Source organism: Corvus moneduloides, chromosome 11 (assembly GCF_009650955.1).
Source record: "Corvus moneduloides isolate bCorMon1 chromosome 11, bCorMon1.pri, whole genome shotgun sequence".
Taxonomy (NCBI): Eukaryota; Metazoa; Chordata; class Aves; order Passeriformes; family Corvidae; genus Corvus; species Corvus moneduloides.
Genome location: NC_045486.1, coordinates 1,603,976 through 1,626,045, shown reverse-complemented (window position 1 = coordinate 1,626,045; position 22,070 = coordinate 1,603,976). Strand labels below are relative to the sequence as shown.

General features: G+C 50.3%; 1 protein-coding gene across 5 annotated transcripts in view; it reads left to right on the top strand.

Moving 5' to 3' along the window:
• Positions 1 to 22,070, top strand: part of GRM7 (glutamate metabotropic receptor 7) — a 207,720-nt gene that overhangs the window by 128,026 nt on the left and 57,624 nt on the right. For 3 of the 5 annotated variants that reach the window (XM_032120574.1, XM_032120573.1, XM_032120571.1), the window contains exons 5-7: positions 9,524 to 9,664; positions 14,448 to 14,648; positions 18,699 to 18,838. In XM_032120574.1, the coding sequence (XP_031976465.1) occupies positions 9,524 to 9,664; positions 14,448 to 14,648; positions 18,699 to 18,838 (482 nt within the window). The other 2 variants (XM_032120576.1, XM_032120575.1) reach the window with 2 other exon arrangements.

Here is a 22,070-nt window from a genome sequence, read left to right as displayed (position 1 = left end):
CTCTCAGATTTCTTCCCTGGGGTGCTCGCAGTGGTTCACCTGTGCGGAGTAGCCCTCAGGCCCCCTTGTCAGTCACAGAATACCCTGAGCTGGAAGGGACCTGCAAGGATCGAGTCCTATATGTGACAAAGAAATCCTTCTAATCTTTGTTTTCAAGCTTGGCTTTTTGTTTCTCTGTTTAATTACTGCTTCCCATAGCATAAATTTCCAAAGAAAGATATTCCAGATCTGATGGGATGAGTTGGTTTTTTTGGTGGCTTTGGGCAGGTTTATTGTACCAAAGCTGGGAAGAGGTGAGGCCACATTAGCTGGGGCTGCTCTGCTGCCATGGGGTGCCTGACCCAGAGCTCTTCAGCTCTCTCACAGCAATTTTCAGTGATGTAACACTGCTTCAGGTATTTGTCTTCCCCATTTCAGGTAAAGTTTGCATTGAGCACTTCTTTTACACAGGGCCAAGCACAAATGATTTAATACAATACTGCAGCGACTTAATTTTGTGGAATCAAATTGGTTTGCTTTATCTAAAAAACCTGAAATCTAAACCACACCTGAACTGTCTTTGACCTCCTTAGAATTTAAATGATATTTTTAGTTATGGCAGTTATTTGAAATGCTGATGTGTCAGTCCCCAAAGAGGGAATACTTGTCTCGAGTATTGCCACTTGAAATTTTGGGAAGCCACACAGATGTTCATCTCCTCATTATGGAAATAATGTATTTGGTTAATGTGTTGGTATGAAGAGAGTGGAATACAAATTATCTTGCAACTTGAGAGCCATTTAAAAGTTTCCTTATATTTAGGCAGCCTCAGGCATCTCCCCAGCATCTCTGACACAGCCAGGCCTGGGGTGGCTCTGCCAGGGCACTCCGGGTTCAGTCTCCCCTCAGCAGCCAGGGAGGGGCTGTTGGATATTGATCCTCTTGGAATTCTGTGTTCTGCTCCTTGGGGTGGACTCAAGGGTCTCTGGGTGCTGTGGTTGCAGCTGGATGGGTGACATGAGGGGAGCTCTGAGCTAGGAAGTAGCCACAGGACTTGCCTGGTGGTCTCCAAGGCCAGCCAGGATCCCAAAGGGAATGCTGGGGGTGGGATACCCCTGCAGAAAAAAATAGTGGTGGAGAATGAGGGATGGGTGCTTAGAGGATGCTCTGCTCCTGAAATACTTACATCAAATTGGAGATGGATTTTGCTTTCCCTGGAGATGCAGGAGTTCCCAGGAGGAGCCCTGGGGGTGCTGTGGGTGTCCCTGTGCAGGACCCCATGGCCTTGGGGGCAGCCTGAGGGAGGGTTCCAGGCCTGCCAGCCCCAGAAATCCCCTCTGTTTTCTCTGCTGTGCCTGTCCCGGTCTGAGCTGGTGTTTGATGTGATTGCTGTGCACAGAGGGAGCTGGGTTGGGGTGAGCAGCCTCAGCTGAGCAGGGAGTGGGAAGGAGGGAGGGAACAGTAATTATCTCCCTCTGCTCACCTCCCTGCACACTCTGGCATTGTTCAAGCTGCCTGAGAGTCAAGAAATCAGCTGTCAAATAGCAAGGAATTTGTATTTTGTAAAAGGACCTAAGGAAAAAGGGGAGGATGTGATGAGGGGGCTGGGTTCTATTTTGAGTGAGTTGAGGTTGCTCAGAGAGAAGAGGAAGCTCTGGGGAGATCTTGGAGCCCCTTCCTTTATCTGAAGGGGGTTGCAAGAAGGCTGGGAAGGGATTTTTCACAGGGGCATGGGGTGACTGGACAAGGGGGAACAGCCTGTGAGGGAGGAGGGGAGGTTAAATGAGATGTCGGGGAGAAATTCCCTGTGAGGGAGGGGCAGACCCTGGCACAGGGTGCCCAGAGCAGCTGTGGCTGCCCCTGGATCCCTGGCAGTGCCCAAGGCCAGGCTGGACACTGGGGCTTGGAGCAGCCTGGGACAGTGGGAGGTGCCCCCATGGCAGGGGTGGCACTGAATGGGCTTTCAGGTCCCCCCCAATTTTCTTGGGCATGTCTGTCTCGAGGGGAATGTGCAGTGAGGCTGGCAGTGTCTGCAGTGGTCTGAGCTGAGCCCTGGCTCCTGTGCCAGCCTGGCTGCCTGGGCCCAGCTCTGGCTCTGCAGGACACAGGCACCACCTGGAGCAGCACTGGACAGAGCTGTGGCTGTCCCCAGCAGTGTCCCCGTGCCAGCAGTGGGGCTGGGTGTGCTTTGGGGGCTCTGGCACACACATTCCAGGCTGCACAGCTCTGGGGACACTCACTGCAGTTCCTGCTGCTGACATGGAAACACTGCAGCAAGGGACGGGGCAAATGAACTCTGGGGGTGAAGGACTCGATGTGTGAGTGCTGCAGCCGGGCTGGGCAGAGCAGCCCCTTGGGTTTTCATTGCATTATCATTCTTTATTCTAATTTTAACCTGTTGAGTGTCTCCAGGAGTTGCTGCAGTTGCTGCATCCCAACAGAGAGGGATTTCTGTATTTTCACCCTCATTTAAATTATGCAAGTGGGTGACTGGAGTTTAACTGCCTTCAAGGAGCTGCTCAGAGCGTTTTGTTGGTGGCTGCTGTGCAGGGAGCAAAAGCACTCTCATTTTCTGCATTTAGACCTTCTGGATCTCGGGTTTTGCTGCTCTGCATTATTAAAAGGGAACAGGCCATCTGTGGAGCAGCTTCTGGTAAGAAGAGTGGGAAGCAGGAACTTAGGAAACTGGTGGGAAGACACATCCAGTCGGTTGGAAGGGACCCTAAAGCCCATCCACGGGCAGGGACACCTCCCACTGTCCCAGGCTGCTCCAAGCCCCAGTGTCCAGCCTGGCCTTGGACACTGCCAGGGATCCACAGTGCTCTGTTATTTGGTGAACAGCTTTTATAAAAGCTTTTAGTTCATCTTCAGGTGTGAGGAAAAGGAGTTTTTCATGGAGAAAGGTCCTGGCAAAACAAATTGCCCATTTCCAATAACTGGGCAGCAGGAAAGGATGATTTCCTGGCAGAGGCATTCTGCTCCAGGAGGTATTTTTATCTGTCTGGCCTGGCTCTGGTGATGCTGGTTCCAGCAGGCTCCGCTCCCTGCTCGCAGGGGTGGGTTGGTGAGCAGTGTTCATCCCTTGGCTGGCACTCTGCTCGCTGCAATTCATAGGGAATTATTCATTCCCACAGCAGGAGCCCTTTGAGGGAGAAGTGCAGTGTTCAGCTGAGCTCAGAGCACTGGATCTGAGCTGTGTAACCAGCCCAGGTGACTTTCTACCTGTGCCATCCTGGGAAGTCTCTCTGGGGCTGAAAATGCACAATCTCGGTGGTTTTTGGGGCCTGGGCCTCTCCAGAGCATCTGTGGCAGCTCTGAGGCCTGGATTTGGTCCTTTTATTGTTCATTAACAAAGGGAGGCTTCCCCTGCTCCAGCTGGGGGAGGATCCTGGGGCCATCCAGAAGCCCAAGGCAGCAGGAGAGTCCGGGGATGGGGCTGAGCTCCTGGGCGTGCCCAGCACCTGCTGCAACAGCTGAGGGGGTGCCACTGAAAATGGAAATAGAGGGACAAATTCAGGGGGTTGTGCTGCTGACGTTGATACACATGGGAGCTCTCGGGGAGTGAGAGGTGCCTGAGGGCTGTGAAATGTAGAATAATGAATAATAAGGCAGTTGTACATTAACCTTTCCCTGACAGGGCTGCCTCAGACACCGCCTGGGTCATGATCTCACTGCCCTGGCAGCTGTGTCATTTTATGAAGCTATAACAAGGATGCTTAGCCAATAGCTAGCTGTTTCCCTAATAGAACCTTTACAGCCTAAAATCCCAGATTTGCCCAAAGTGGAATTTCCTCTGTATGTGATTTGTGTCACGGATATAAAAGTCAGATGTGACACCACCTGAAATACCCTTTTGCACAGTTATAATCAGCAATTATTAAAAAAGAAAACAACTGCAAAGCACTTTTATGGCATGATGGAAGTTAATAAAATAATTTCTATTATGGCTTTTTTACCAAGCAAGAAGGTCAAAAAAATATCTGTAGATGGTCTTAATAACAGCCCATAGTGTGTGGTTGGGCAACATCATGAAATCTGCAGAGACACTTGCTGCCCTAAAATTGATCTTGTCATTCCACACCTAATGCCTTTATCGCAGATTTAATGCCAGTAAATGAAACTGCTTTGGGTTAAATGCTAGGGAAATTGGAAAAGTGTTTGAGTAGCTGCTTTCAACTCATTTGGCCTCAATAATTATAGCAGGTGATGATTTACTACGTGGGGAAATAACTGGCTGTCAGTACTGGGGACATCCTTGGGACTAAATAGAAGAATAAAAATATCATAAACTGATCAAATCACTGCTCGAGTGAAATTGGGTCAATATGTTGGATTTGCTCTCGCCTGGGCTGAGAATGAAAGTACTTGAGGCACCTGGGAAATGCAGTGGGTCAATAATTTTGTGGTTTAATTAGGCTTAATGATTTTCCTTATTAAATAACCCCTGAGCCTCTGAAGTCCCTGGTGACACGAGGGGATGGTTTGCAGCGCGTGCCGGTGACATGGCAAACCAGAGGTGACACAAGTGCCTCTAAACTCCTGCTGTGCTCATGCTGATGGCACCTTGGCTTCACAAGCCACCCCTGCTGTTCTTGCTGGAGGTGCTGCGAGCTTCCCTTGGCTGCTGCTGGTGTCACTGGTGCCAGCCCAGCACTGGATCCCCTGATTTCATCTTTATTCCCACAGGGTGTTGCTTTTCCTGGGTGCCCCCAGTCTGTCTCCTGCAGCCGATCCCTTCCCTTTGGGTGTGCTCCTGACTCTTTCCCGGTGACAAGCCCCTGCTGCCAGGCTCCCTCTGTCCCTGTCCCGTCCCCCTGGGTGTGTTCCTGACTCTTTCCCGGTGACAAGCCCCTGCTGCCAGGCTCCCTCTGTCCCTGTCCCGTCCCCCTGGGTGTGTTCCTGACTCTTTCCCGGTGACAAACCCCTGCTGCCAGGCTCCCTCTGTCCCTGTCCCGTCCCCCTGGGTGTGTTCCTGACTCTTTCCCGGTGACAAACCCCTGCTGCCAGGCTCCCTCTGTCCCTGAGGTGCCCGTGGCAGAGCTGGAGCCTGGTTTGGCCTCTCGAGCACCTGCAATTGCCAGCACTGCCAGGGAGCCGAGCCCTGTGCTTCCAGCCAGAAAATGGGCAGCCCAGGGAGGCAGAGATGCAAGATTAATGTTAGAAATCAATCATTTGGGGTTTTTGGAGTGGGGTAAATACAGCCCCGGGTTAGCAGGGCTTATTTCCTGGTGAATAATCAAGAGGCTCCCGGTGGTGCTGTAGCATCCTTCCTGCTGGGACAGCCCTGGCTGGGAGGAGCTGGGAGAGGGTTCTGAGTGTGGGGGGCTGGGAGTGAGTGTTCCCTGGGCAGGCCTGGATCCATGCAGACGCTCCAAGTCCAGACAGCTGCCTGTGAATGTGGAACAGAACACCTGGATCAAACCTGACTCCAGCCAGCTGGGGAGGAGTCATTCCCATCTCCCCCAGGAATTTCTGATTTCAGTCACTTAACACTGCTGATAACTCCTGGCCTGATCCAAGGGGCACCCTAAGAGTGGCAGGAAAACAACCTGGAGTGCTCAGATTTTGATGGCCACAGAGCCAAGGAACCCCTGTCCCTTGCCTAGATTTTCCTGGCCTTTCCATAGGGTTTGGGATCAGGTCCCTTTCCCCCACTCCCGCCTCCATGCTCCCCTTTATTCCCTCTGTCTCATCACTATGTAGTTCGTGTACATATTTATCCTGTGGTGGAAAATAAATGAAGCCTTGAGGTAGTATCATCTTTCTATGTGTAAAAATAACGATTTAATCAAATCACAGTGATTTGAAGTAATAAGAGATTCATTGTAATTTGGAAAATCTCATAAAAGAAATATTTATATCTCTTGGAGGTATTTGCTGAAAAAGTAATTTGCTAAAGTATGAAATATGGAGAACATTGGGGGATCACTAAATCTTGTCACACCAGTGCAATGCTTGGTCACAAACAGGGGTGAGAAGTGATTATTCCTGCTTTTGCATTTAAGCATCCAGTGGTTTTTGTTGGGTCATCTAATTCCCAGAGCTTCTGAACCCAAAACTCTTAAGTTCAGCCCTGTGCATGTGAGTTGCTTTCATGTATCAGGTCAGAAAGATGGAGCACAGGCTGAGGTCTGTCGTTGGTGCAGAGAGTGTTTGCCTTGTTCACCCTGAGTGTTTGAGTCAGGTTCAGTCCAAAAAAGTGTCTAAAATTAGAGAAGCATTTGAGATTCCCACTGGCACAGAGGGACCTGCCACTGCCAGGTGTGTGCAGGACAGCACTGTGGGAAGTGTAGGAACAGTCCTGCCTGGGAAAATAATCCCTGGAAGTGTCCAGGGCCAGGCTGGACGGGGGCTTGGAGCAGCCTGGGACAGTGGAAGGTGTCCCTGCCCATGGCAGGGGTGGCACTGGATGGGCTTTAGGGTCCCTTCCAGCCCAAAGCATTCCAGGATTCTTGTTCCCAGGTTGGGAAGGAGGGCAGTTGCCATGTGGTGCCTCTGGGAGGGGTTCTCCAGGACCTTGGCTGTGTGGGAGCAGCATTCCCAGGGTCTGCACTGCGGGAGGGGTGGCTGCACAGGACTGATCCCTGGGAATTACCAGGAACTTGTGCATCTCTGCACCCCATCCCACTGTCACTCTCCTGCTTGTCCTGATCAATAGAAAAGAATGGTAAAAAATGTTCCCTTTTTAATAGGGATCCATATTCCAGCCTGCGAATGCAGGGGAATCATTAAACAAATCAATGGGAATGTTATTATTTGTTATTAAATCTGGAAAGGTTTAGAGTAATTCATATGGAATTCTATTACAGTTTTATCAGGACTCATTGATTTTACGTTATTAAGTTATAGAGCACTTTCCCCAGAGGTCAGTGAGTTTGGCACGTGGGGAAGGTTTATTGGTGCTCTTTCCGAGCCATATGGACATTGTAGATCTAGAATATCCCATTTGAAATGCTCTTTTAATTAGGAGGAAAACCAATATACACAGGTTTACAGGAAAAAGTTTAGGTTGTGTGTCCCTAAAACTTGACTGTTTTCTGAATATTCTTCTGACCCATCCATGAGAATCTTTTCCTTAGGAAATTTAATCCTGTCAGTGGCAATCATAGAATCACAGAATGGTTTGGGTAGAGGAATAGTGCTGGCCCTTCTAGAGACTGCACAGAAACATTCCTAAATCACTAATTTATTATTAATTAACTACAGCAGGTGTCCCAGGAGTTCTAAGCAATTGTTTACTTTAGTTTCAACAAATTATACATTTAGGGTGTGGGAGGCCCAGGTGAAGTCCCTGTCTCAGGATAAATAGAGCAGGGAGAGATGGGGGTCTCTGCCATCCCAGGATGTCTCTTTTCCTGCAGCTCGATCCATTTTATTCTGGGAAGGTTCAACTTCCAGCTGCAGTCCCCACGTGAAGGGCTGGAAAATCATGTGGAACTTACAGAGTGCACCCAAGTACTCAGTAAAACTGCAGTCCAGCACTGAGGGCTTCTCCCAGCCCGCTTTGGTGCTTTACTTGCATTTTCCCATGGGTTGCTTGCTGTCCTTCAGGCTCTGGCTGCTGCCTGTGCAGCAGGGCATCCCCTCGGTGGGGCTGGGCCTCTGGGCTTGGCACCCTCCTCTGTCATAGGAGGGACCTACTTTTGATTCTAATAAACTGCATCATTTGCTGGTGAGGCTGCAGGTAAAATTTTAATTAGCTTTCCACCTGTTCCTGAAAGGCCTCAGTGCTGATTTTCCTGGTTGGTTTTTGGAGATGACGTGGGCTGTGCCTTCTGGGCTTGGGATGTGAGCTGTGAACAGCAGACTCAGCCCTAGGAAAGCACACATTAGAGCTGGGTCACTGGCACACAGAGCAGAGAGGAGAAGAGGGATTGACCCCAGTCCCACTCTCCTTTGCAATTTTAAAACAGCTGGGTTTGTGCTGTCTATCTTATCCCCGGTGGAAGGGTTGTTGTGCTAATTTAACCATGCCAGATGGTTTTCCTCAGACTCTGCTCCGTGCTGTGCCAGCCTGTGCCACTGTACCCACCTATTGCAGGAGGGAAATCATTGGCTGCAGTGCCAGGAACATTCCCCCTTTCAATGGAATGTGCATCTGCAGCCATTTCTGACTGCAGACCCGACAGGCCCCTGTGATGGTGCAATAGCAGGGGTGGTTTGGGCTGTATGAGCGCATTGTTTCTGTCCTTTCACCCTGTTCTGCAGTGCTAGGGCGCTGGTGCAATAGCAGGGGTGGTTTGGGCTGTATGAGCTCATTGCTTCTGTCCTTGCACCCTCTTCTGCAGTGCTAGGGCAGCTGTAGCGCCCAGGAGTGGGAAAACATCCTCTGAGATTCCCATCTCCAGTGGGTGTGCACTTGTAGGATGGCAGATAATTCACCTCTGAGCTCCTCTGAGTGCAACCAGCATTCTCAAGTCCTCTTTACCACTGGTCTGCTTTATCCAGGTTTCAGATTTGGGTAGTTTGAATTCCTCCACAACTTTCTTAGTAAAAGGAAAAACTCCTTTTGTACCTGGACTTGAAGTGGGGTTGCAGTTGTGGAAGGTTCCCTGAGGAACAGCATCTTTAGGTGTAGGCAGAGCTCTGCTGTTGCTCACTGCAGCTACAGCCAGGTGACCCCAGCAGCACTAACACAGGTGAGGGTTCCAGTGCTGGAACTGATCTGCTCCTTGTGGGACTGGCACAGCTCCCTGCAGGGAACAGGCACAGCCCCCAGACTCCAGAGGGATGGCGAGGTTTGGGAAGAGACAGCTGGGTTTGAAAAGGTTGAAAATCAGCAGGGTTTGGGGTGCCAGGAGCCTGTGATGGGGCTGCAGGGGTGGAACAGCATTGCCTATATCCGACACCTCTGGAGCACAGGCAACAAACCTCCCCTTGCTGTGTGCCAAGAGCACTTGGCTGTGCCACTCCAAGCACTGTTCCTTCTGAGCACATGAGCGGATAGAGCTCCTGCCAGCTACACAGGGAAAAAAGACACGAGAAATGACAAAAGACTTTGTGTGTGAGCGCACAGACATGCACTGACTTTTTTGTGCTCATGCAAATCTTGTTTGCAGGGATGGTAATAGGATATGAATGCTGTGGGAGGGTGGTGCTGGCTGATGGTCCCAGTGGAAATTTGTATGCACAGGGGTGCTGGTAACAGCCTGGTGAGGTGGAGCTGCCTCCTCTGGAGGTCTGGGCAGGCATATAACTACATTAGTTTTCTTGAGCTCGGCCCAATATCTGCTGCACCATGTCATTTATTTCCATTCCTTATTGGTACATCTCTAATCCATGCTTTTTCCTTTTAACTTCTTTTATATTGATCTGTTTCACATTTGCCTTGCCCAGTTTTATACCTGGTAGTTAGAAACAGAATAATTTTCCTGCAGGATGCAGCTGATGAGAAAATGTGTATTTTCTCTCTTCCCACGGTGACCTCACGTGGACAGAGATGTGTGCTGGGTACTGAGGGGGGCACAAGAGCACTGTTTGTGTCCAGGCTGCAGCTCCCCGGGGCAGAACAGCCAGGCCTCAGCTGTGCCCTCTCCCCCCGCAGGGTTCGACACCTATTTCACCTCCCGCACGCTGGAGAACAACAGGAGGAACGTGTGGTTTGCAGAGTACTGGGAGGAGAACTTCAACTGCAAGCTGACCATCACTGGCTCCAAGAAGGAGGACACGGACCGTAAATGCACAGGTAACTGAGTCATCCTTCCCCCTCCTCGTGCTGTGGGAATGTTTGCCATGGGACCCAGGAATGGTTTTATTGGAGTGAAGGACAGCTGGAGGGTGTTTTGTTCGTTTATTTTAGATGGAGGATGTTTCACAACAATTTAGGAAGGAATTCCTCCCCTGTGAGGGTGGGGAGGCCCTGGCACAGGGTGCCCAGAGCAGCTGGGGCTGCACCTGGATCCCTGGCAGTGCCCAAGGCCAGGTTGGACATTGGGGCTTGGACAGCCTGGGACAGTGAAAGGTGTGGCACTGGATGGGCTTTAAGGCCCATTGCCACCTAAACCATTCTGGGATTCCATGATTCCATGATTCCATGACTAGAACACCCTGGAGAGGCGTTGGGCAGAATGTGCCTCTGTGACATGGAAGCCACGGCCAGTGCTGTCACCTAATGGCCACCCCGCCCTGGCCACCCCTGGCCTTGCCCCCCCAACCCCTTTAGATTTTCCCAGCAGCTGAAACCTGTTATGTTGGATAATTGCCTTGAATTGTGATCAAAGGGAGGATTTATTTTACTTTGATTGAAAATTGATGGAAACTTCCCAGACTTCATCTCCTCCGCTGTTGGTCCCAGTTCCTGGGGGCAGTGGGAATGCTGTGCACAGGAACAGCACAGATTCCACTGGGAATGCACTGCTGTTAAAATTGGCATTGGGGGTCTCCCCAAAAGGCTGGGATTTGACCAAAAATTGCTGAAGCCTTTCCAGGATGATCTCTAAAGCATTACCATGAGTGATCTCCAGCGTGAGAGCCGGAGTGGCCTCTGATGGGATAATGTTGTGACTGATCAGCAGCATCCTTTTAAAGGGGGTTGGTAATTCATAGCATAGGAAGGTAGGAGGCTGCAGGCCCTGGGTCCCTGAGAGCAGCAGTGCTCCCAGGCTCTGGGAGGTGTGGGAGGAGCTCCCACCTGGAATGTCCATGGGTGCCAGGGAGCAGCTCAGTGCTCCCAGCCACAGATCCCCAATCAAAGGAGAGTGCAGGGAGTTTGGGTTGAAGCGTTATCCGATGCCTTGTGTGGTGAGCAGGAGAAATTTAAAAGCTCATCTGCTTTCCCCAAGAAATTCCATGGGGATTGATGGATTCTGTTGAATAAAGGCTTTTGTCTCTAATGAGATCTCATGGCTGAGGCTGGGCTGGGGGGATTCTGTCACTGCAGAGCTGTTATTGGATCCTGGAGGGCTTTGTCAGGTGACAGTCCAGGGATTACACTGCACAGAGGCCTCACTGTCATCCTCTGCTCCCTGAAATCACAATATTTACCCTGGCATGTCGCTGGTGGCTCTTGAGCCCTGGTTCTCAGCTACTTTCACATAAAGAGCTTATGTGGAGAAGCCTTCAGACTTCACACCTGCTGTGTGTGCAGTGTCTGTACCGTGACTGAGTATCCAGGGATGATATCTGCAGAGCCCTGGGTGCAGGGACTTGTCTGTGGAGGGTGGATCCGTGGAGCTGGGGCAGTGGATATCCCTGTGCCCCCAGGCAGGGGGTGTGTGATGGTGCTGGGGGTGGATGAACAGTGGATATTTTTCTGCCGGCACTTCCTCCACTGCTGAATTCCACCCTGTGCAAATAAGAGCTGCCTGTTTGATACTGTGAGCATTCCACAATCTTTAAATTAAATCTCTTGTTAATGATGACTATCTCCAGGTTCTCAGCAGCACTATTGTGTGAGACCCTTTGAAAATGTGTTTAATCCTTCAGGAACTGAAGCAGAGTCTGAATTCATCTCATGCGAGCACCGATGGAGTGGGATTTTGACGTCTGTCTGTGTGAATTATATGCCATAAAAATTGTCCTAGAGATACTATTTATTCATCCTAACACATCCCCTCTGTTGTGTGATGATAACAATGAGTGCAGAGGAATCAGCTGAAGGAGAGGCACTGAGAACACAGGATATGTGGAGTTGCGCCGTCTGCTCCTCTCTGCTCAGGGACGCGTTAACGCTGCCTCTGTGGAGATGAAGAAGTGTGACCAGGAGTTCTCAAACCTGCATTTCACTTCTGTCATCTGAAGGAGATGGAACAAGTGGGATTCTTTCTCTGTATTCTCACCACTCTGGGTTTGGAGCTCTTTTTCCTGTCTTTGTTGCAGCATTTTTCTCCTGTGAGGATGTGCCTGAAGCAGGCCCTGGCTGCTCCGTCTCTCAGGAATCAGGATGATGAGCACTTGAGGCTCGAGAAGGAAGGGGTGTTTAAATTGTTTGTCATCACCTTCAAATAGATCCTTTGGAAGCAAAAAAATGCTCATGTCAATACATTGCTTTTGTGTTTCATCCTTCTCCTGACATCCCAAGGTACTCATCTCAAACCCATGGGACAGAAGTGTGTTCTCCTGAAATCACATTGTGTTCGAGTGTCCCAGGTGTCAGCTGCTTCAGTGCTGAAGCAGATAATGTTGTTGTGTGGCTCCTGCAGATCTCCAAGTTAAAAAAAAAGCCAACAAAAAAGCAACTTCTTCTCAAAGACAAGCAGAAATTGTGCAGATGGGGTTTGTTCCTCCTTTCCATGGTTTCAGTCTGACAGCACAGGGGTTCGTGGTTTCTCGCTGCACCCAACATGTGAATTTTAGGTTGGCTCTCCAAGCTTCCCTCCGTGGCACACCCAGGATGTCCTGACACCTCTGTGCTGGGGTTCTCTCCTGCCCCTTGGCCAGAGGCACCCACAGCGCTGCTCCTGCTGCTTTCATCTGCAGGAACTTAATGTCTTTTGGGAGCTTCCTTCTCTTCCAGAGTAATTAATAATTGAATTTCTATACTCCCATTATACAGGAGCTATTCCTGAAGCCTGTAGTAGAACGTTCTGCCTGACTTCTTCAGCCTAGCCTCAGAGGGGGAAATATTTCCCATGATAATGCTGAAGTTGGAATTAAAATTGTGCCCATCACTTTTGTTTTATTCCTGCCTGAAAATGGACTTTGGGCCTGATTTGCTGCTTACTGGTTACTCCAGCAGGAGGATGACACAAACTGGAGGGAGCACTGTTCAGCCAGGCCTATTAATTTGGATATTTGCTTTTTTTTGAAGTCTGAAGAAATTCGACCCATGTAAATCATAACATTTGCTTTGCAGGTTCTCTGCTGCTTCAGATTTGGATTAAACTTCCAATTGCAATAGAATCTCTTTAGAAGGTAACAGCCTGTGTTGTGGTGAAGGACAGCACACTCCCAACTGTATAAATTCACATGTTTTGGGTGAGCAGTTACATTTGTCTCCACATCTGGATTTATTGTGCACAGTTCTTGATGTTTAATACCCAACCAAGTGGCTGTTTCAGCTCAGGGAAGCATCCCTGTTCTTGGAAATTCTATTAAGACTTTAAAACATTTATTATTTTCATCTTCGGACACTCTGACATTGCTCTTGGGTTTTTTCAGGTGGGTTTTGCTTGGGTTCCTCTCACAGATCTCTTCACTGCTGAAGGTTTTTGTCCTGCTGTGCGTGTGCCCAGCCATGCTTCTGGAACTTGCTGTGGCTTATCAGTGTTGTTTGTGTGCAGCATTTCAATCCCAGATCCCCTCCCTTGGCACCCATTCCTGCTGCATTGCTCATTTGGTTACAGAGCTGAGCTGAAACCACTTAAAAGCATTTTCCTTGTCAGGGCTTGAAATCCTGATAAGTTCTGTAATCAATGAGAGGGAGTGAAATAATGAAAAGGATCCTGCCTGGAACTTCACCAGCTGGAAACTCACTTTTTCTGCTCAGTTCATTGCAGGATTTCAGTGCTTCCAGAGGAGCTGAGATTTAAAACTGAGGGGTTTTGGTAGAGGGTGTCTCAACCATCATGGAATCATGGAAAGGGTTGGGTTGGGAGGGATCTTAAAGCCCATCCAGTGCCACCCCTGCCATGGGCAGGGACACCTCCCACTGTCCCAGGCTGCTCCAAGCCCCAATGTCCAGCCTGGCCTTGGGCACTGCCAGGGATCCAGGGGCAGCCACAGCTCTGGGCACCCTGTGCCAGGGCCTGCCCACCCTCCCAGGGAGGAATTTCTTCCCAATATCCAATTTATCCTGTCAGTTTACAGCCATTCCCCCTTGTCCTGTCATCCCAGGCCCCTGTGAGAAGTCCCTCTGCAGCTCTCAGCTGGGTTGAGCAGATCAGGCATCAGTGCTGCATTTGGTGAACACAGGGGGAACCAAAGAAGAAGGAAAGTGTGGATAATTAGAGATCTGCATTGGGGGGATTCTGCAGGACATTTGAGGCTCTGCAGGCTGGGGAGCAGGGGTGACAGTGGCAGGAGCTTCCCGAGGTGCCGTTAATTGCCAGCGAGTTCCTCAGTTCTCTGGAGTGCCCCTTTGGTGGCATCTCCGAAGTGACTCTTTCTTCCCTTGATCTAGCTTTGACTTTCAATTAGATCCTGGGATTTGCAGCAGTACAAAACACCAGGCTTTAAATACCAGCTGTGCCTTACTTTAAATGCTTTCCTGCTTCAAAGCCAAGCTTTGGGAGCATACGGAGACTGGAGTTGTCTCTCTAAGGTGGTCCCTGTGGGTTCGGGATTCACGTTGGTGATCAGGGCAGGATTTGTTTCTCTGGATTATGGAGAGAAACTTGCAAGAAGTGTCTGATTCTGGTAGCAGTGACAGAGGTTTGGTTGTGTTTTAATTAATAACGTTCCAGCTCGGAATGTTTTATGGTACTGATTAATGGCGCAGTTCCGTCAGCGTGCTCGGAGAGGATCCGCTGGTGTTTGGTGCCAGGAGAGCGCTGCCCCCCCGTCCCTGACTGTCCCTGTGTGCCCTGCAGGGCAGGAGCGCATCGGGAAGGACTCGCACTACGAGCAGGAGGGGAAGGTGCAGTTTGTGATCGACGCCGTGTACGCCATGGCCCACGCCCTGCACCACATGAACCGCGACCTGTGCGCCGACAGCGCCGGGCTGTGCCCCGAGATGGAGCACGCGGGGGGCAAGCGGCTGCTCAAGTACATCCGCAGCGTCAACTTCAACGGTGAGACAGAGACCCCCCTGTGACCTGCTGACCCCCCTCAGTCACCTACTGACCCCCCTCAGTCACCTACTGACCCCCTCAGTCACCTACTGACCTCTCTGTCACCTACTGACCCCCTCAGTCACCTACTGACCTCCCTGTCACCTACTGACCTCACTGTCACCTACTGACCTCCCTGTCACCTACTGACCTCCCTGTCACCTACTGACCCCCTCAGTCACCTACTGACCCCTCAATCACCTATGACCTCCCTGTTACCTACTGACCCCCCTCAGTCACCTACTGACCCCCCTCAGTCACCTACTGACCTCCCTGTCACCTACTGACCCCCCTCAGTCACCTACTGACCCCCCTCAGTCACCTACTGACCTCCCTGTCACCTACTGACCCCCCTGTCACCTACTGACCTCCCTGTCACCTACTGACCCCCCTGTGACCTACTCACTCCCCCGCCACCTACTGACCCCCCTCAATCACCTACTGACCTCCCTGTCACCTACTGACCCCCCTCAGTCACCTACTGACCTCCCTGTCACCTACTGACCCCCCTCAGTCACCTACTGACCTCCCTGTCACCTACTGACCCCCCTCAGTCACCTACTGACCTCCCTGTCACCTACTGACCTCCCTGTCACCTACTGACCTCCCTCAGTCACCTACTGACCCCTCAATCACCTACTGACACCCCTCAATCACCTACTGACCTCCCTGTCACCTACTGACCTCCCTGTCACCTACTGACCCCCCTCAGTCACCTACTGACCCCCTCAGTTACCTACTGACCCCTCAATCACCTACTGATCCCCCTCAGTCACCTACTGACCTCCCTGTCACCTACTGACCTCCCTGTCACCTACTGACCCCCCTCAGTCACCTGCTGACCCCCCTCAGTCACCTACTGACCCTCCCATCCCCTACTCACCCCCCCATCCCCTACTGCCCCCCCATCACGAAGCTGGGGCTTGGGAAGGCAGTTTGGTCTGTGTGTAGGTCCCTGTTCCCTGGCGTTCCAGGGGACTTGTCCTGGGTTCCGAGGGCGGAGCAGTGGGAGCTTTGTCCAGCTCTGTGTGAGAGAAGCGCCGCCTGCTCTCCTCCTGTTCTCGAGTGTCCCGAGCCCCGGAGCCTGGCATCCTCTCAGTGTGGGGCAGCTCTCCTCGGCCCCTGGGATCCTCCTGCTGGCCCTGCTTTGGGGCCGTATCCTCCGTGCAGAGGTGCTGCCATCGATGCAGCCAGGGCGGTGATGAAGAGAGGCTGGATCTGAGCGAGGAGCTCAGTGTGCATTTTGTGATCATTGTTGCCTGGAGAACAAAAGGCCCAAAATATGGAAAACTTTAAACCTCGAGTGCTCACGCAGTGAGATTCTGAAAGTTTTGAAGTGCAATTGTATTTTTGCCAGTGAAAAGCTGAAGATGCTGTTCACAGGAGCCCCTTGGGTGCTCAAACTGCCGTGAACGTGCCCTGAGTAACAAACGCCTTGGCTGGTGACACCTGTGTAACTCCTGTCCTCCTCTTAATAATTCATTTCTCATCTTTTAGTGATTAAGAGATCGAGATCCTACAAATTCAAGTCAGATTGTGTCTGGGTTTGAGGGTTTCCTGCAGGTGTCAAGTGCCCTGTGTCTGTGTGGGGCGAAGGCAGCTCCTTTGTTGGGAACTGAATTAAATTGTCACGGCTCTGCATGAGCAAGAAGCTGCAGCCTGGAGACTGACACAGGTTCTGAACTGCTTACTGGGCTCAGCAAAATCTGCTAAATTGTAATAGAAAGAAAATAAATCCTAAATGATCAAAAACCAGTGAAATAATGACATGTTTTAATGATTGGAAGATCAAGGGTTATTTTTGAAACCGCTGTTTCCTCTCTGTGATAAGGTTTTCATACATCACTTTTTATTAATTCCATTATTTTATCAAAGGAGCCTGAGCTGGGGCTGGAATGCTGCGGTGATGTAAATCAGGACTGACAGACCTTGCAGACAGGTGGCACAGAAAGGGCTCCAGAGCCTCACCTGGCCCACGCAGAGGTTAAGGAGGGCTTGCCCCTGCTGAGCAGAGCCTTGGCTGGAGCCCAATTACTGCCACTTCAGAGTCAGGAGAGGGGACACGTGTGCCTGACCCGTGCCCCGAGGTTAGCAGTGCTTCCCATTTCCACAGCTGCTCGTCCTCCCGATGGAGCACGGGCTTCTCCCAGCCTGTCTGTGTCATTTTAGCACAGAAGCAGTGATGGGCCTGGAAACAGTGTTCACTTCTGCCCACACCGTGTCCAGACCCGTGTGTGAGGTCCCAGGGATGTGCCTTTGGGGCCTCTGCAGTGACCCATCCCACGGTGCTGTGCAGCCCTGCTGGATCCAAGGGATCCTTTGTTGCTTTAAATGGCTTTGCTGGGGGATTTGGGGTGCTGTTCCCGTGATGGTGGCCGTAGGTGTGTTCTTGGCTGCGTCCCCCAGCGTTTGTCCCAGCACTGACTTTGGGGTGGCCGTAACAGTGGTGTCCATCCTCCATCTGCCTCCTGACGAGCAGACCTGGACCTCCCTCTGTGTTCTGGAGCTGTGTTGTGACGTGGGCAATCCTCAGATGTGTCTCTTGAATTTTGGGAGCCTCACTGGAGCTCCTGCCATTTCAGGTGTCCCTTTCTTGTCAGCTCTGACAAACCCAAGCTTAACTCACCCTAAGCAGCCCTAAGAGTCGTAATTAGCCAAATCCCATTTAGCACTTGTGCTGCCTTTCCCGAGGAGCCGAGGAATTACAGCCATTGCTTCTGATTCACTCTGAGTGTTCCCACTCAAATGTACTCTGGCTCCATGAATCTGTAATGACAATTAAATATCTGCCTGGTGCTCACAAGGAACCAGCGAGGAGAGATTTCAGTGGCAGATTTTCTGTACCAGCCTTTGAACTGAATTTGTATCTGATCTCAGAGGATTGTAGGAGAGACAGGAAACAATTTACCAGGGCTAGAGTGGAGACTATGCTAATTCACTCCTTCAAATCTTTTTTTCACTCCCTGGAATTCAATGAAGAATGAGAATCATGAAGAAAACGATAATCTTAAAGTTCAGTGCTACAACAGGAGAGATTTTTCATTGCTTTAGGGAAAAAAAGTTACGCAGGAGGAGGAAGCTTTGAATATAGATATGCTGGAGGATTGTCATAATCTTCAATCTTGACACAATATTACTCTACCCTACCGAAACCTATTTTAATATGTCTGGAAATAAATGTCACCCTGGAAGGTTGCTCCTGGAGCTCTGAGGAAATGAGGCACCGCTTTGAATTCTCCTCTCAGGAAGGTTCCCGTCCAGTGCTGTGGTATTTAAAATGCAGATGTCCTGCTGGGAGCACACTTGAGGCTGGGGCTCTGGGCAGCTCCAGGAAAGGTCGGGGGTTCTCTAGCCCTGCACTGCCCCATGTTTGTCACTTCAGCACAGGGTAAATAGAAGCAATCCAGTGGTGGTGCCACAGAGCCCAGATAAGGAGGACACAAGGAATGCTCTTCCCAAAGCTGCCTCTGTTCTTTCCCACCCCAGCGCACGGCGATTACAGGAATGGAACATGTTGTGGAGGAGGAAGCTATTTCTGGATGCTAGTCAAGACTCACTAGACCTGGGCTGACTTCTGACAGCAGCATCTCTCAGACGCAGATGGAACGTTTTCGGGGGGGGGTGGGGGGGAGCAGCATTTAGAGGCTCCATTCACAGGAGTGATTTTCACTGGAGAACTCCCTGAGGAACAGGAGATGGGAGGGAGGCTGGAGGGTAGGAAGAAAAGCCTTCTGATATTTCTCGTGTTGGGCGGAGCAGGGTGAGGTAAGGCTGGTCTAGGATTGCTGTGTTTATTTTCAGGCAGTAGGGTCAGGCAGAGATAATGGATCTGTGGAGAGGGCCGGGTGAGGGCAGTGTCCTGAAGTGCCTGGTTTGGATGGCTGGGGGGCTGGATGGCCTTGGCCTGGAATGTGCTCCCAGTGTGAAAGCTCTCACCCATGACCAAATAAAAGAGATTTGGTAAAGGTTTGGTGTTGGTTGGTTGGATTTTGTCTTGTTTCCTTCCCCCAGGCAGTGCTGGCACTCCAGTGATGTTCAACAAGAACGGGGACGCACCGGGACGCTACGACATCTTCCAGTACCACAGCAGCAACACCAGCACACCCGGGTACCGCCTCGTGGGCCAGTGGACAGATGACCTCCAGCTCAATGTGAGTCTTTCCTGGCTCCTTTTTGTTGGCTATGGGCACTCAGTGCTTCAAAACTTAGCAGGGACCTTTGCTATTTCCTCACAGCTCCGTAGTGGGGTTTTTGCACATTATCTCCTTCTCCTCTGTCCTGCAACCTTCTCCCTGTACCCAGAGAACCAAAGCTGCTCAGACTAACAGAGACATGAGGTGAAATGCAAATTTTATTACTTCTGCGTGTCTGCAGTCCCGAGTTGCCAGCTTGGAAAATGAAGCTGTGATCTGTTGTAGTTTGAAGCCACTGGGCTTTCATTTGCAGATGCTTTTCAGTTTTTCTTGTCTTTGGAAAGCTGAAACGAAATGTTTTTGGAGTGAGTCACTTTTCTGGTGGTACTTTCAATCCGTGTGGATGAGGTGGCCTTTCTGGGATGATGCCTAAAGGAAAACAAGCACGTAGGAGCAGGTGCGCAAATACACTTTGATGTTTCCCAGAAAAAAAACCCCGGGACTGGTGGGTGGGAAAGCTGGAGACTGTGTCAGCCTCACCCGTGCCAGCCTGTGACCTCGCTGGGTGAGGATCTCTGCTTGGCTTTGGGCACTTTGCTTCAGCCTCGAGTTCCTGCAGAAGTGGCGCCAGTTTTGCCTCAGGGTGGCTCCCTGCAGAGTGTTATTAACACCCAAAGACAGTGATTTCAGTTCGGTTTGGCTCTTCAGCCCCACAGCCTGAGGAAGATCAAGGTACTCCTGAAAGAAAATGGGTATTTGTAGAAAAAAGGTTTCCTCTCTCAGTCAGCTTTCCCACCCCAGGAACATCAGGGATTCTGGGTGCGTTGTGGCTCCTTCTCTGCCTCTGCTGCCAGATCTCCTTTGGAAGCAGGGTGCAGGGTGAGAGGACAGGCTGTGTGCCATGGCCCAGCCCTGACACCCCTCCAGAGGTGGCCAGGACACTCTGTGGGTGGCACAGGGGGTGGCACAGGGGGTGCTCCCAGCCTGGGGCTCTCTGTGCAGCTGGCATCACTCGCTGCACTTGGGGATGGCCCCGTGACCTGTGGGGACATCTGAGCTCCCCCAGCCCTCTGGGGACACAAACCACAGGCTGCCCACAGGGGTCACAACCATCACCTGGGGCAGAACCAAAGGCAGGACACTTTCTATTTTTAATGCTTTCATGGTTTTTGTTAAATCAAGTAAATAATGTGGGTCACCGAGGGTCCAGTCTTGGAGGCTGATCACAAACAATATTTTGCTCTCCTTGAATTTTGGCTCATTTTTATTTTCTGTGTTTGATTTGCTCTTTCAGGATTTTTCAACTTTTGATGTCCTATATAAGGAAACCTATATTTACTTGCAATTTACAGTTCTTTTAGCAAAAAATATTAATATTTTATTAAGCAAATCCTTCTTTTTGTAAACTACACATACTGATTCATTAAAATTTAAAGCAAAATTATTGGAGCTTGATTTGTATTCCTGTTGTTGTGTTAAATGTTTCCATAAAAAGACCTCTTTCCTCACCCTCATATCCTCATGGCCACAGGGTCATATCAGTAGCTGAGATTCTCTCACTAACTTCCCTTCTAATCACTCAAGTGTCCTAGTTTCTCACACAAATGTATACAAGATAGTCCCTTTTCTATTATTGTATTATTTCTTACAATAATAAAGAGAATTGTGGGGTTTAGAGAAGTCAAGGATTCCTGGAAATAACCAAAATAAATACTATTAAATACATCCCAGGGAAAACTACCGGAGGATACGACTTTGTCTTCAGTAATTATTGTGGCAGTAACTCTTCAGGGGATGTTTCCCCAGTTCTTATTTCTACATACAACACAAGAGGGGAAAGCAAAGGATGTTTGGTGCAAGTGCTGATTTGAATTTGGCAGCTGCTGCAAGTGGGGCTTTGTTTCCCAAGAGCTTTGTCACTCTGGGCAGTCTCGGTCAGTTCTGTGAGTCTGCATTGCCTGGGTTATGAATGGGAAAAGCTGTTCACACAGGCCTTAAAGGTAAGGACACTCCAGATCCCAGAGGGATCCCAGAGGCAGGAGGGAAATAACTGCAGGAGAACAGCATAGGTGAGTAAATATTTTCTTTATCATCGTCCTCATTCCAAAAAGGAACAGGAATGTTTTGGTGTTTTATTCCTCTGGCAGGGGTGCTGCCGTTCAGTCTGTTGTGGTTGTCTTCTACAATGGTCATCTTCCCATTCCTGGTACTTTTTGGAGTATGGTGGGCACAGGCTGGATTAATCTGGAGAGCTGAACCAGGTTTTTCACGTAAGATTGCAGAGTAACTTCTGCTGCAGTTTTCTCTCTCTTGTTTGTGTGAGTAGACAGATTGAGGAGAGCTTTAACAACTTACCTGCAACTCTTCAAATCTGCTCTGTTTGTTTTCTTATTGTTTTCCTGGGTTGATAAACCCAGGAATTAAACTGTCTGTTCTCCTCAGTCCCGATGGCTTCTCCCCACCTTGGCATCCCTTTTGCTGCTGGTGGTGGCAGAACTGCTGGGCCGAGGCAGCGCCGCTCCCTGCGCTCCGAGCCCGGCTCTGCTCCCCGGCACATCCGTGTGTGAGGAGGCTCCTCTCGCTGCTGTTCACTCACCTGCGCTGACATTTCTGTATCTCAGGTCAGATAAGAAAATATTTAGTGACTTTTCACTGCAGCAAACTTGGGACATAACAATTTATTAAGGTGAGGGCAGTACAATCGCCCTGTTTTCTTTTGCCTGCTTGGTAGCAAACAGCTGGGCACAGCTTTGCCCAGCACCCAGTGCATGGTTTAGTAACAGTTTTGGCTGCATTTCAGGTGTCTATGCAAGGATAAAATGAGCAGATGTCTAATTTTAAAGGGCTTGGCCAGTATTCCATGAAAAGGCATGGCAGTGCTTCGTTCTCCCTGCAGCGAGAGTGTGATGATGAGGTGTCCACCCATTTCCCACAGGAGGCCAGGGAAGGTCGAGTCCCACCCCTCTCCTTGGTGAGGATTCTGCCGAGCTCTGTCAGCCCCTCCTTGCCCCCAGCACGCAGATTTGGGATGCAGTATTTATAGTCCACATCCTCCTGCATTTGAAATGCTCTGCCCTGGATTTTAGGATCAGAAACTTGGCCAGCTGCATCCCTGTTGAAATGCAGCACCGTGATCCCAGCGCCTGCTGAAAGGCAGAGATACACCTAATGCAATTAGGATAGAAATCCTCTGGCCACAGGGACAGCTGCATTTGAGCCCAGGACTGGAGCTGGGTGAGGGTGCACTCTG